General features: G+C 66.4%; 1 protein-coding gene across 1 annotated transcript in view; it reads right to left on the bottom strand.

Moving 5' to 3' along the window:
• SRCAP (Snf2 related CREBBP activator protein) overlaps positions 1–5359 on the bottom strand; it is a 49924-nt gene extending 44565 nt beyond the window's left edge. The window contains exons 1-2 of the mRNA XM_067314869.1: positions 5210–5359; positions 876–1061 (exon numbers count right to left, since the gene is read on the bottom strand). Of these exons, the coding sequence (XP_067170970.1) occupies positions 876–1061; positions 5210–5344 (321 nt within the window). The 5' untranslated portion in view covers positions 5345–5359. The remainder of the gene's footprint in view (positions 1–875; positions 1062–5209) is intronic.
• Between the last annotated feature and the right edge of the window lie 7021 nt (positions 5360–12380).

Genomic DNA, 12380 nt, shown 5'->3' with positions numbered 1-12380 from the left:
GGACCCGATGGGGGGGGACAGCTGGGGGCACCCATAGGTGGGGGGCACCCGGGGGGCACCCATGGGTGGGGGGGGCACCCATAGGTGGGGGGCGCCCATGGGTGAAACCTACTGGAGGGAGCAGCTGGGGGGGAGGGGGGAGTAGGACGCACCCCCCCCCCAGCACCCCTTAGCGCCCAAACCTGCCCCCCCAGCCACCAAACTCGCCCCCCGGCACCCAAATCCGCCCCCAGCCCCCAAACTCACCCCTGAGCACCCAAATCTACCCCCCCGACACCCTGACTCACCCCCCAGAGCCCCCCCAGGCCCCAGACCTGCCCCTCAGCACCCAAACTCACCCCCCAAACTTGCTCCCTGACACCCAAATTCGCCCCCGACACCCCAAATCACCCCCTAGCACCCCCAAATCTGCCCCCCAGTCCCCAAACCTGCCCCCCCAGCCCTCAAAAATCCCCCCAGCACCCCCTAGCACCCAAATCTGCACCCCAACATCCCGACTCGCCCCCCCACCCCAATTCACCCCCCAAACTCGCTCCCTGACACCCAAACTCAACCCGACACCCCAAATCTGCCCCCCAGCCCCCAAATCTGCCCCCCCAGCCCCCAAACCTGCCCCTCCAGCCCTCAAAATCGCCCCCTAGCACCCAAATCTGCCCCCCCGACACCCCGACTCACCCCCCAGCACCCCAATTCACCTCCCAAACTCGCCCCTGACACCCCAATTCACCCCCAGCACCCCCAAATCTGCCCCCAGCCCCCAAACTTGCCCCCCCCAGCCCTCAAAATCGCCCCCCCAGCACCCAAACCTGCCCCCCCCACACCCCAATCCACCCCCCAAACTCGCCCCCCACCCCCTGCCCCGCGGCAGGGCGCACCTTGCGGGCGACGCCGCGCTTCCAGCGGCGCTCCTGGGCGAAGTCGGCCGCCAGCCACTGCACCTCCTCGCACAGGTAGTCCCAGTGCACCTTGGGGCGCGCCGGCTCCGCCACCTTGGGCAGCCGCTTGGGCGACCAGAAGCCTTCGCGCTTCATCTCCGCCACCCGCGTCTCCACCTCCGCCTCCTGCGGGGCGGGGGGGGGGTCAGGGGGGGCGCCCCGAAATCCCTGCCGGGCTCCCCTGACCTCCCCCCCCACACACACAACGACGGCGCCCCCTCGGCCGCGAGGGAGACGGGAGGCGGAAGCGCCTCAAAATGGCGCCCGCGGGTTGGGGGCGGCTCGGCGCAGGTCTCGCCTTGAGGTAAAAAGAGACCCGAAACCACCCCGATTTGCCCCAAAACGCTGCCTCTCCACCCCCCCAACCCCCCTCTGGTGAAACCCCCTCGGCCGCGAGGGAGACGGGAGGCGGAAGCGCCTCAAAATGGCGCCCGCGGGTTGGGAGCCACTCGGCGCAGGTCTCGCCTTGAGGTAAAAAGAGACCCGAAACCACCCCGATTCGCCCCAAAACGCTGCCTCTCCACCCCCCCAACCCCCCTCTGGTGAAACCCCCTCGGCCGCGAGGGAGACGGGAGGCGGAAGCGCCTCAAAATGGCGCCCGCGGGTTGGGGGCGGCTCGGCGCAGGTCTCGCCTTGAGGTAAAAAGAGACCCGAAACCACCCTGATTCACCCCGAAATGCTGCCCCACTACCCCCCCCAACCCCCCCCGGCTGCAAGGGAGAAGGGACCCAAAACCACCCCGATTCACCCCAAAACGGTACTCGCTGAGACACTTGCGGGTTCGGGCCGCTTGGGTCTCGCCCCCAGGTGAGGAAGGACCCCAAACCGCCCCAATTCACCCCGAAACGCTGCTCCTCCACCCCCCCACCCCCATCCTACTCAGTTACTAGAGAGAAAGGACCCAAAACCACCCCAATCTGCCCCAAAGCGCTGCTCCTCCATCCCCCCAACCCCCCTCTGTTGAAACCCCCCCAGCCACGAGGGAAAAGGGAGGCAGAAGCGCCTCAAAATGGCACCTGCAGGTTGGGGCCAGCTTGGCGCAGGTCTGGTCTTAAGGTGAAAAAGAGACCCAAAACCTCCCTGATTCACCCCAAAATGCTGCCCCTCCACCCCCGACAATGCCCCCCCAGCTGCGAGGAAGAAGGGACCCAAAAGCGCCCCAATTCGTCCCAAAACGGCGCCTGCCAAGGCACTCATGGGCTCAGGCCGCTCGGCCATCTCGGCGCGGGTCTCGTGCACCAGGAGCAGGAGAGACCCAAAACCGCCCCGATTCGCCCCAAAATGCTGCTCTTCCGCTCCCCTGACCCCCTCCCCAACGATGCCCCCCCGGCTATGAGGGAAAAGGAACCCAAAACCGCCCCGATTCGCCCCAAAATGGCGCCCGCTGAGGCGTTTCTGGGCTCAGACCACTTGGGTCTCTTCCTAAGGGTGGGAGGGACCCGAATCTGCCCCGATTCGCCCCAAAACGCTGCCCCGCCACCCCCTCGACCCCTCCCTGCTGATGCCCCCCCAGCTGTGAGGGAAAAGGACCCAAAACCACCCTGGTTCGCCCCAAAATGGTGCCCACTGAGGTGCTCTTGGGCTTGGGCCGCTCGGGTCTCGCCCCAAGGGCAAGAGGGACCCGAATCTGCCCCGATTCACCCCAAAATGCTGCCCCTTCACCCCCCCACCACCATCCCACTCAGCTGCTAGAGAGAAAGGACCCAAAACCACCCCAATCTGCCCCAAAACGCTGTTCCTCCACCCACCCCAGCCCCCCTCTGGTGATGCCCCCTCGGCCGCGAGGAAGAAGGGAGGCGGAAGCACCCCAAAATGGCGCCCGCATCGCCCTGAAATGAGGAGGGACCCAAAACCACCCTGATTCGCCCCGAAATGCTGCCCTGCCACCCCCCCCAGCTGCTCGAGAGAAGGGACCCAAAACCACCCCGATTTGTCCCAAAATGGCGCCCACGGGTTTGGGCCACTCAAGTCTCACTTCAAGGGCGAGATGGACCCAAACCTGCCCCGATTCACCCCAAAATACTGATCTTCCACCTCTCCCCCCGCCACCCCGCTCAGCTATGAGGGAGGAAGGACCCAAAATGGCCCCAAATCACCCCAAACTGCCCCGACTCCCGTGCTTGGCCTGCTCGGCAACCTCGGCATGAGTCTCAAGGACCCAAAACCGCCCCGAATCACCCCAAAACGTCCCCCCAGCCCCACACACACGCGCTCGGCCATCTTGGAGCAAGTTTTTTGGGTCAGGAAAGACCCAAAACTGCTCCAAATTGCCCCAAAACGTCCCCTTATCCCCCACTCACGTGCTTGACCATCTTGGCGCAAGTTTTGCCTGCCAGGGAGGACCCAAAACCACCCTGAATTGCCCCAAAATGTCGCCCTGCCCCCACTCGCGCGTTCGGCCATCTCAGCGCAATTTTTTCCTGTCAGGAAAGACCCAAAAGCGTCCCAAAGCGCCCCGACTCACGTGCTTGACCCTCTTGGTGCAGGTTGTGACCATCGAGAGTGACCCAAAACTGCCCCAAATCGCCCCAAAACGTCCCCCTGGCCCCACACACGCACCTGGCCATCTTGGCGCAAGTTTTTCCTGTCAGGAAAGACCCAAAAGCGCCCCAAAGCGCCCCGAACAGCCCCAAAGCGCCCCGACTCATGTGTTTGACCATCTTGGCACAGGTTTAGACTATTGAGAGTGACCCAAAACTACCCCGAATTGCCCCAAATCACCCCAAAACGTCCCCCTGGCCCCACACGCGTGCTCAGCCATCTCAGCGCAAGTTTTTCCTGTCAGGAAGGACCCAAAAGCGCCCCAAACGGCCTCGAAGCGCCCCGACTCACGTGCTTGACCATCTTAGTGCAGGTTTGGACTACTGAGAATGACCCAAAACTGCCCCGAATCGCCCCAAAATGTCGCTCTGCCCCCACACACGTGCTCGGCCATCTCGGCGCAAGTTTTTTCTGTCAAGAAGGACCCCAAAGCACCCCAAATTGCCCCAAACGGCCCCGAAGCGCCCCGACTCGTGTGCTTGACTATCTTGGCGCAGGTTTAGACTATCGAGAATGACCCAAAACTGCCCCAAATTACCCCGAAACGTCCCCCCAGCCCCACACACGCGTTCGGCCATCTCGGCGCAAGTTTTTCCTCTCAGGAAGGACCCCAAATCGCCCCGAACGGCCCCGAAGCGCCCTGACTCACGTGCTTGACCATCTTGGTGCAGGTTTTGACTATCAAGAGTGACCCAAAACTGCCCCAAATCGCCCCAAAACGTCCCCCTGGCCCCACACGCGCGTTCGGCCATCTCGGCGCAAGTTTTTCCTGTCAGGAAAGACCCAAAAGCGTCCCAAAATGCCCCCACTCACGCGCTCGGCCATCTTGGTGCAGGTTTTGACTATCGAGAATGACCCAAAACCACCCCGAATCGCCCCAAAATGTCGCCCTGTCCCCACTCGCGCGCTCGGCCATCTCGGCGCAAGTTTTTCCTCTCAGGAAGGACCCCAAAGCGCCCCGAACGGCCCCGAAGCGCCCCGACTCACGTGCTTGACCATCTCGGTGCAGGTTTAGACTATTGAGAGTGACCCAAAACCACCCTGAATCACCCCAAAATGCCGCCCTGTCCCCACACGTGCACTCGGCCATCTCGGTGCAAGTTTTTCCTGTCAGGAAGGACCCCAAAGCGCCCCAAACGACCCCAAAGCGCCCCGACTCACGTGCTTGACTATCTTGGCGCAGGTTTAGACTATCGAAAATGATCCAAAACTGCCCCGAAATGCCCCAAAACTGCCCCGAAATGCCCCAAATCACCCCAAAACATCCCCCCGGCCCCACTCGCGTGCTCAGCCATCTCGGCGCAAGTTTTTCCTCTCAGGAAGGACCCAAAAGTGCCCCGAACGGCCCCGAAGCGCCCCGACTCACCTGTTAGTCAAAACCTGCACCAAGATGGTCAATCGAGAATGACCCAAAACTGCCCCGAATTGCCCCAAATCGCCCCAAAATGTCACCCTGCCCCCACACACGCGCTCAGCCATCTCGGCGCAAGTTTTTCCTGTCAGCAAGGACCCCAAATGGCCCAAACGGCCCCGAAGCGCCCTGACTCACGTGCTTGACCATCTTGGTGCAGCTTTTGACTATCAAGAGTAACCCAAAACTACCCCGAATTGCCCTGAATCGCCCCAAAATGTCCCCCCGGCCCCCCCCACGCGCTCGGCCACCTTGGCGCAAGTTTTTCCTGTCAGGAAGGACCCCAAAGCGCCCCGAACGGCCCCGAAGCGCCCCGACTCACGTGCTTGGCCTGCTCGGCGATCTCGGCGTGGGTGCGGTCCCAGAGGCTGGGGGGGTCCGGGGGGGCGGCGGCGGCCGGCGGGGGGGCGGCCGGGGAGCCGGCCGAGGCGGGCGACAGGGGCTGGCTGCCCGTCATGGCGCCGGGGGGCGGCGGCGGCGGCGCCGGGGGGGGCGGCGGCGGTGGCGGCCTCACCTCGGGGTGCTGCTGCTGCTGCTGCTGCTGTGGCGGCGGCTGCTGCGGTGGCGGCGGGGGGGGCCGGGGGCCGCCGGGGGGGGCAGGAGGAAGAGGAGGAGGAGGGGGGGCGGCGGCGGCGGCGGCGGGGGGGGGGCGGCGGGGCGGCCTCATCCTGCTCAGGCGGCCGCCGGGCCGAGCCGTCCAGCTCCTGGGTGCCCTGGCGGCCCAGCCTGCGCTCCGGGCCGCCGCTCGCCGAACCGCCTGAGGAGAGGGGGTGGGGTCAGCACCCATGGGTGCCCCCCACCCCTTGGTGCCCCCCACCCTGCTGGGTGCTCCCCCACCTGCGTGCGCTGGGCCCTCCTCCTCCTCCTCGCACTCCACTTCCACGGTGCCGGTGGGGCGGCGAGGGGCGCTGCTGTGTATGGGGGGGGAAATGGGGGGCGGTGAGTGGGTGGGGGGCACCCGTGGGTGCTGTCGGCGTCCCCCCCCCCCCCCAACACACGCGCACACACCCCCTTCTTTGAGCCCCGGGGTCAAAATGGCTGTTCTGACCCCGTGGTGCCCTCTGACCCCTGACCCTTGTGCCCCCCCCTCCCCCTTGGAGGCCAAAACGGGCTGGGGCTGCTTCCCCCCGCGCCGGGGGCACCCTGACCCCCCCCCGGGTCACCCTGACCCCCCCCAGGACCCCCCCACACATCAGGGGCACCCTGACACCCCCCCCCAGACCCATCTGCTCCTCCAGGGGCACCCTGACCCCCGCCATGACCCCTCCGACCTCCCCTCGGTCCCCCCCGACCCCTCACAGCGGGGGCACCCTGACCTCCCCCCCCCACACACCCTATCAGGGCACCCTGACCCCCCCCCCTCGCCCCACACCACGACACCCTGACCCCTATCTCAGGGGCACCCTGACCCCCCTCCCTCGCCCCACACCGGGGCACCCTGCCCCCCCCCCGTCGCCCCACACCGGGGCACCCTAACCCCTATTTCAGGAGCATCCTGACCCCCCCCCCTCGCCCCACACCGGGGTTCCCAGCTGCCCCACGGACGGGCCCCCCCAGCCCCACACCGGGGCCCTCTCGCCCCACACCGGGGCCCCCCCAGCCCCACACAGGGGCCTCACATCGGGGCCCCCTCAGCCCCACACCGGGGCCCCCCCAGCCCCACACTGGGGCTCTCTCACCCCACACCGGGGCCCCCCCAGCCCCACACCGGGGCCTCGCACCGGGGCCCCCCCGGCCCCACATCGGGGTCCTCTCGCCCCTCACCGGGGCTTCACACTGGGACCTCACACCGGGGCCCCCCCAGCCCCACACCGGGGCCCTCTCGCCCCACACCGGGGCCCCCCCAGCCCCACACCGGCCCCGTGACCCGGTACCGGCCGCGGGGGGGGGGAGAGGGAAGGGGGGGGCGCGCGGCCGTTTCCCGCCGTTTCCCGCGGGCGGCGCGCGCGGGAGGGGGGGGGGAGGGGGGGGAGGGAGCGCGCGGGGCCGCGTCCGCGCCGCCATCTTACCTGGGCGGGAGGGGAGGGGGGAGGCGGGAGGGGGGCGGGGGCGAGGGGAGGCGCCTGCCCGCTCCCGCCTCCGCCGCCGCCGCCTCAGCCCCGGCGCCGCCGCCGATCCGCCGCCATCCGCGGCCCTCCCGCCCCGCCCGCCGCTCCGCCCGCCCCGCCGCCGCCGCCGCCGCCGCAAAATGGCGGACGCCGCGCTAGCTCGCTTACCGCCCCCCCACGGCCCGCGCCCGCCGCCCCCCCCCCCCCGCCGCCCGCGCCGCCGCCTCCGCCGCCGCCGCCCCCGAGCGGCCGCCGCCTCCCGCTCCCGCCGCCCCCCCCCACCCGCGCCGCGCCAGGCCCCGCCGCCGAGAGGGGCTCACGGGAAATGGAGTCCGCGGCGCCAGGGCGAGCAGCAAAATGGCGGCGGCCGCCGCGGCCCGGCGCTCTCGCGAGAGGGGCGGGCGGCACCGCCCCCCGCCCCGAGGGGAGGGGGACGGGGGAGGGGGAAGTCTCGCGAGAGGAGGGGGGAACGGCGGACCGGGCTCTGCGTTGGGGGGGGGGGAAGAAATCTCGCGAGAGCGCGGCGCGGAAGGGGATGGGAAATGGAGGCGCGGCGCCGGGCGAGGGGAAGTCTCGCGAGAAGAGGGGAGGCGGGGGTGAAAGCGCGCGGGGAAGTGTGTGCGGGAGCTCTCGCGAGACTTGGGGAGCCAAAAGAAAGGGCGGGGGGGAGAACGGGCGCGAAGTCTCGCGAGAGCAGAGCGGGAGGCGGGGCGGCGCCGCGGGGCATGCCGGGAGCGGGCGCTCCCGCGCGGGAACGGCGTGGGGGGGGAAGGAAGATGGCGGCGGGAGGCGCGTGGCGCCGGGCCCCGCCCCCTCGCCGAGGTCTCGCGTGAGCTGCGGGAAGCACCTCGGGAGTCTCGCGAGACTTGGGGCGCGGAGATCCACGGGAAACGAAGGTCTGGGCGCGGGGCGTGCTGGGAGATGTAGTCCCGCCCCCCCCACAGGAGGAATGGCGGCCCCCAAAGGCCCCTCTGGGTCCTAAAGTCCCCCCACCCCCACCCCATGGCCTCCATAGGTGCCCCCCATTGACGCATGTACCTGTGACATCACAGCCCCCCCGGTGACCTCATCACCCCCCAGTGACATCATGACTCGGGCAGCAAGTGGTCAAGCAAAGTTTGGGGGGGGGCTCCGGTTGACGCCAGCCCCAGAGGCTCATGGGAAGGTTCTGGTTGACACCAGCCCCAGAGGCTCATGGGAAGCTCTGGTTGATGCCAGCCCCAGAGGTTCATGGGAGGCTCCACTTGACGCCAGGCCCAGAGGCTCATGGGAGGCCCCGATTGACACCAACCCCAGAGGCTCATGGGAAGGTTTTGGTTGACATCAGCCCCACAGACTCATGGGAGGCTCTGGTTCACGTCAGCCCCAGAGGCTCATGGGAGTTTCCAGTTGACATCAGCCCCCTCAGCCCCTATTGGCTCCTCCTAGACCCCTACAGCCCCCCAACCCCAAAATACCCCCATGGCCCCCAACTGCCCCCTCTGCCCTACAACTGCCCCCACAGCTGTCCTCCCCCAGCCCCCAACTGCCCCCAGAGCGCTCAACTGCCCCCACCACCTCTCAACTGTCCCCACATCTGCCCCCATCCAACAACTGCCCCCGCTGCCCCACAACTGTCCCCTCAACTGCCCCCAATTGCCCCTACTGCCCTCCAACTGCCACCCCTGCCCCACATCTGCCCCAACTGCCCCCTCAACTGCCCCCCCAGCCTGTCACTGCCCCCCATTGCCCCCACTGCCCCACACCTGCGCCCCCAGCCCCACAACTACCCCTCCAGCCCCACAACTGCCCCCTCAGCCGCCCCCCCCAGTCTGTTAACTGCCCCCATGGCCCCCATTGCCCCACACCTGCGCCTCCAGCCCCACAACTGCCCCCTCAACCGCTCCCCCTGCTCCCAATTGCCCCCACTGCCCCTACAGCCGCCCCCAACTGCCCCCCAGCCCCTCAACTGCCCCCACATCTGCCCCCCAGCCCTACAACTGCCCCTCTCCGCCTCCCGCCGCTCGCTCGCTCGCCCCCTCCCGGCGCTGCACCGCCCGCCCTGACGTCACCGCCCCGGCCCCGCCAATGGGCGCGCGCCTTGCTGCCGGGCGCCGCCGGCGCGGGCCAATGGGCGCGCGCCTTGCTGGGGGGGGGGGGACGGGCACCGCCGCCATGTTGAGGGAGGGCAGAAGGAGACCGGGGTGGGCGAGGCCGCAGAAGCCGCCGCCGCCATCTTCGGTGAGGGCGCGCGGGGGGGGGGGAAGGCTTAAAGGAACCGCCCGGCAGCACGCGGCGCCTTAGCGACCGCCCCTAGCAACCGGCCCCCTAACAACCGGCCCTAGCAACCGGCCCCCTAGCAACCGGCCCAGCAACCGCCCCCTAGCAACCGGCCCTAGCAACCGGCCCCCTAGCAACCCACCATAGCAACCAGCCCCATCAACCAGCCACTAGCAACTGTCCCTCTTAACAACCAGCCAATAACAACCGGCCCCTAGCAACGGCCCCTAGCAACCAGCCCCCTATAACCCCCATAGGGGTTCTGTAACCCCCATAACACCCTATAGGGACTGTAGAGCCCTCTGCAGCCCCCCTCGAAACCCCCTACTGCCCCCCTATAACCCCTATAGGGGCTCTACAACCCCCTGCGGCCCCCACCGCCCCTCCACGAGCCCCTATAGGCCGCCTGTAACTCCTATAGGCCCCCGATAACTTCCCTATAGGCTCCTGACAACCCCGTATATCTTCCCATAATCCCTTACAGCCCCCATATGTCTCTTTATACCCCTTCCCATAAGGCCCTACAGTTCTCCTCTAACCCCCTATAGCTCTCCTGCAATCGCTATGCAGTCTGGCCTCCTATAGGTTCCCCTATAGACCTCTATCGCTCTCTACAGACTCCATAACCCTCAATAATTTCTATAAGTTCTTTATGGTTTCCTATAGCCCCTACACACCCCTTATAAGCTCCCTATAGTTCTGCATAGTTGTGCCATAGCTCCCATATAGCCCCGTCCACCTCCTATAGGGCCCGTAAAACACTCTTTTTCTCCATTTAATCCTCTATAGCCCCTATACACCCCCTACAGGCTCTGTATATATACTACAGCTCCCATATAACTCCTATATACTTTTTATGGATCTTTAGGGTCCCTAAAACACCCCGTTTCTCCCCTATGAGCTTCTAGAGTCCCTATACATCTCCCATAGGCTTCCCTGTACCCTCTGCAGCCCCTATACGGCCCCTATAATGCCCAGAGGCCCCCTAGAGCTCCCCCATACACCTCCTACAACCCCCTAGAGCCCCTGTACACCCCCTACGGCTCCCTGTAACTCTCACAAAGCCCCTATACAGCCCTTATAGGGCCATGGAAACACCATTTCTCCCCTAGAACCTCCCGCAGCCCCCCTACACCCCCTATAGGCCCCCTACACCCCCTATAGGCCCCCTACATCCCCTATAGGCCCCTCTACACCCCCTATAGGCCCCCTACAACCCCCTATAGGCCCCCTACACCCCCTATAGGCCCCCTACATCCCCTATAGGCCCCTCTACACCCCCTATAGGCCCCCTACAACCCCCTATGGGACCCCTACACCCCCTATAGGCCCCTCTACACTCCCTGTAGGCCCCCTACAACCCCCTATAGGCCCCTCTACATCCCCTATAGGCCCCCTACAACCCCCTATAGGCCCCTCTACACCCCCTAGAGAACCCCTACAGGCCCCCTACACCCCCCATAGGCCCCCTACAGCCCCCTATAGGCCCCTCTACACCCCCTATAAGCCTCCTACAACCCCCTACACCCCCCATAGGCACCTCTACACTCCCCTATAGGACTCCTATAGGCCCCCTACACCCCCTATAGGCTGCCTACAACCCCCTATAGGCCCCTCTACACCCCCTATAGGCTCCCTACAACCCACTTATAGGCCTCTATACACCCCCCATAGGCCCTCTACACCCCCATAGGCCCCTCTACAACCCCCAACACCCCCTATAGGCCCCCTACACCCCCCATAGGCTCCTCTACAACCCCCAACACCCCCTATAGGCCCCCTACACCCCCACAGACCCCCTATAGGACCCCTATAGGCCCCCTACACCCCCCTATAGGACTCCTATAAGCCCCTCTACACCCCCTATAGGACCCCCACACCCACCTATAGGCCCCTATACACCCCCCATAGGCCCCCTACAACCCCCATAGACCCCCTATAGGACTCCTATAGGACCCCTATAGGCTCCCTACGCCCCCCTATAGGCCTCTCTACACCCCCCTATGGGCCCCCCCATAAACCTCTCTGGCCCCTATACAGCCCCCTACAGCCCCCCCACCAGGACCCCGGGGAGGGGCCACAGCAGTGGGCGGGGCCACAGCCCCCCCCACACTCCCATTGGCTCCTGCCGCCCACCAATGGGGGAGCTTTGGGGGTTGGGGGCGGGGCCTGGGGAGGCAGGCTGGGGCCCTGGGGGCGGGGCTAAGCAGCCAGGGGGCGGGGCTAGCACCCAAAGGGGTGGGGCCTGAGGAGGGGCAGGGCCTAAAGGGGGAGGGAGCTGGGGCAGTGGGCGGGGCTTCAGGAAGGGGTGGGGGCCTTAAAGGGGCAGGGCACCCACCCCAGGGGGGCGGGGCTGGGCCAGGGGGCGGGGCTTGGGGAGGGGCGGGGCCAAGGCAGCCCGGACACCTGGGTCCCTTTGGGGGGGGAGGGGGGTCATCGACTCCGTGTGATTTTTTGTTGCCTTTTTTCCTGTTTTTATTAAATTTTGCAAATTTTGCAGTTTTTTCCTCTTTTTTTCTTTTTTTTTTATCTAAAAGGAGCAGAAAGAACGTCCAGAAAAAAAATATATATAACCCCAAAACCCCCCGGTTTCACCCCAAAACGCGCGCCCGGGGGGGGGGGAAGAGGGAAAGGGGGGCTCACGCGTGTCCCCCGGGGTCACGGGAGGGGACACGCGTGTCCACGGGGTCACGGGTGACGCCGGGGACCAGGGGACACGAGACACGGGAGGGGACACGCGTGACCCCGGGGGCAACACAGAACAGGACACGCGTGTCCCCGGGGGCTACATGGGATGGGACACGCGTGTCCCCGGGGACTACATGGGACATGTGTCCCCTGGGCAGACCCGGGAGGGGTCACACGTGTCCCCAGAATGACACGGGACAGGACATGCGTGTCCCTGGGGTGACATGGGACAGGACACACGTGTCCCCGGGGTGACACGGGACAGGACACGCATGTCCCCAGGCAATATGAGGGGATCACGCGTGTCCCTGGGGGCGACATGGGACACACGTGTCCCCTGGGCAGACCTGGGAGGGGTCACACGTGTCCCTGGGGGCAACACAGGATGGGACACGTGTGACCACAAGTAACACGGGATGAGACACGCGTGTCCCTGGGGCAACACAGGACAGGACACGCGTGTCCCTGGGGCAACATGGGACAGGGACACGCGTGTCC

The sequence above is a fragment of the Apteryx mantelli genome, chromosome 38, assembly GCF_036417845.1.
Source record: "Apteryx mantelli isolate bAptMan1 chromosome 38, bAptMan1.hap1, whole genome shotgun sequence".
In the NCBI taxonomy this organism is placed as follows: Eukaryota; Metazoa; Chordata; class Aves; order Apterygiformes; family Apterygidae; genus Apteryx; species Apteryx mantelli.
Note: the sequence above shows the minus strand (reverse complement) of the source record. Positions and strands in the feature narration are given on the sequence as shown.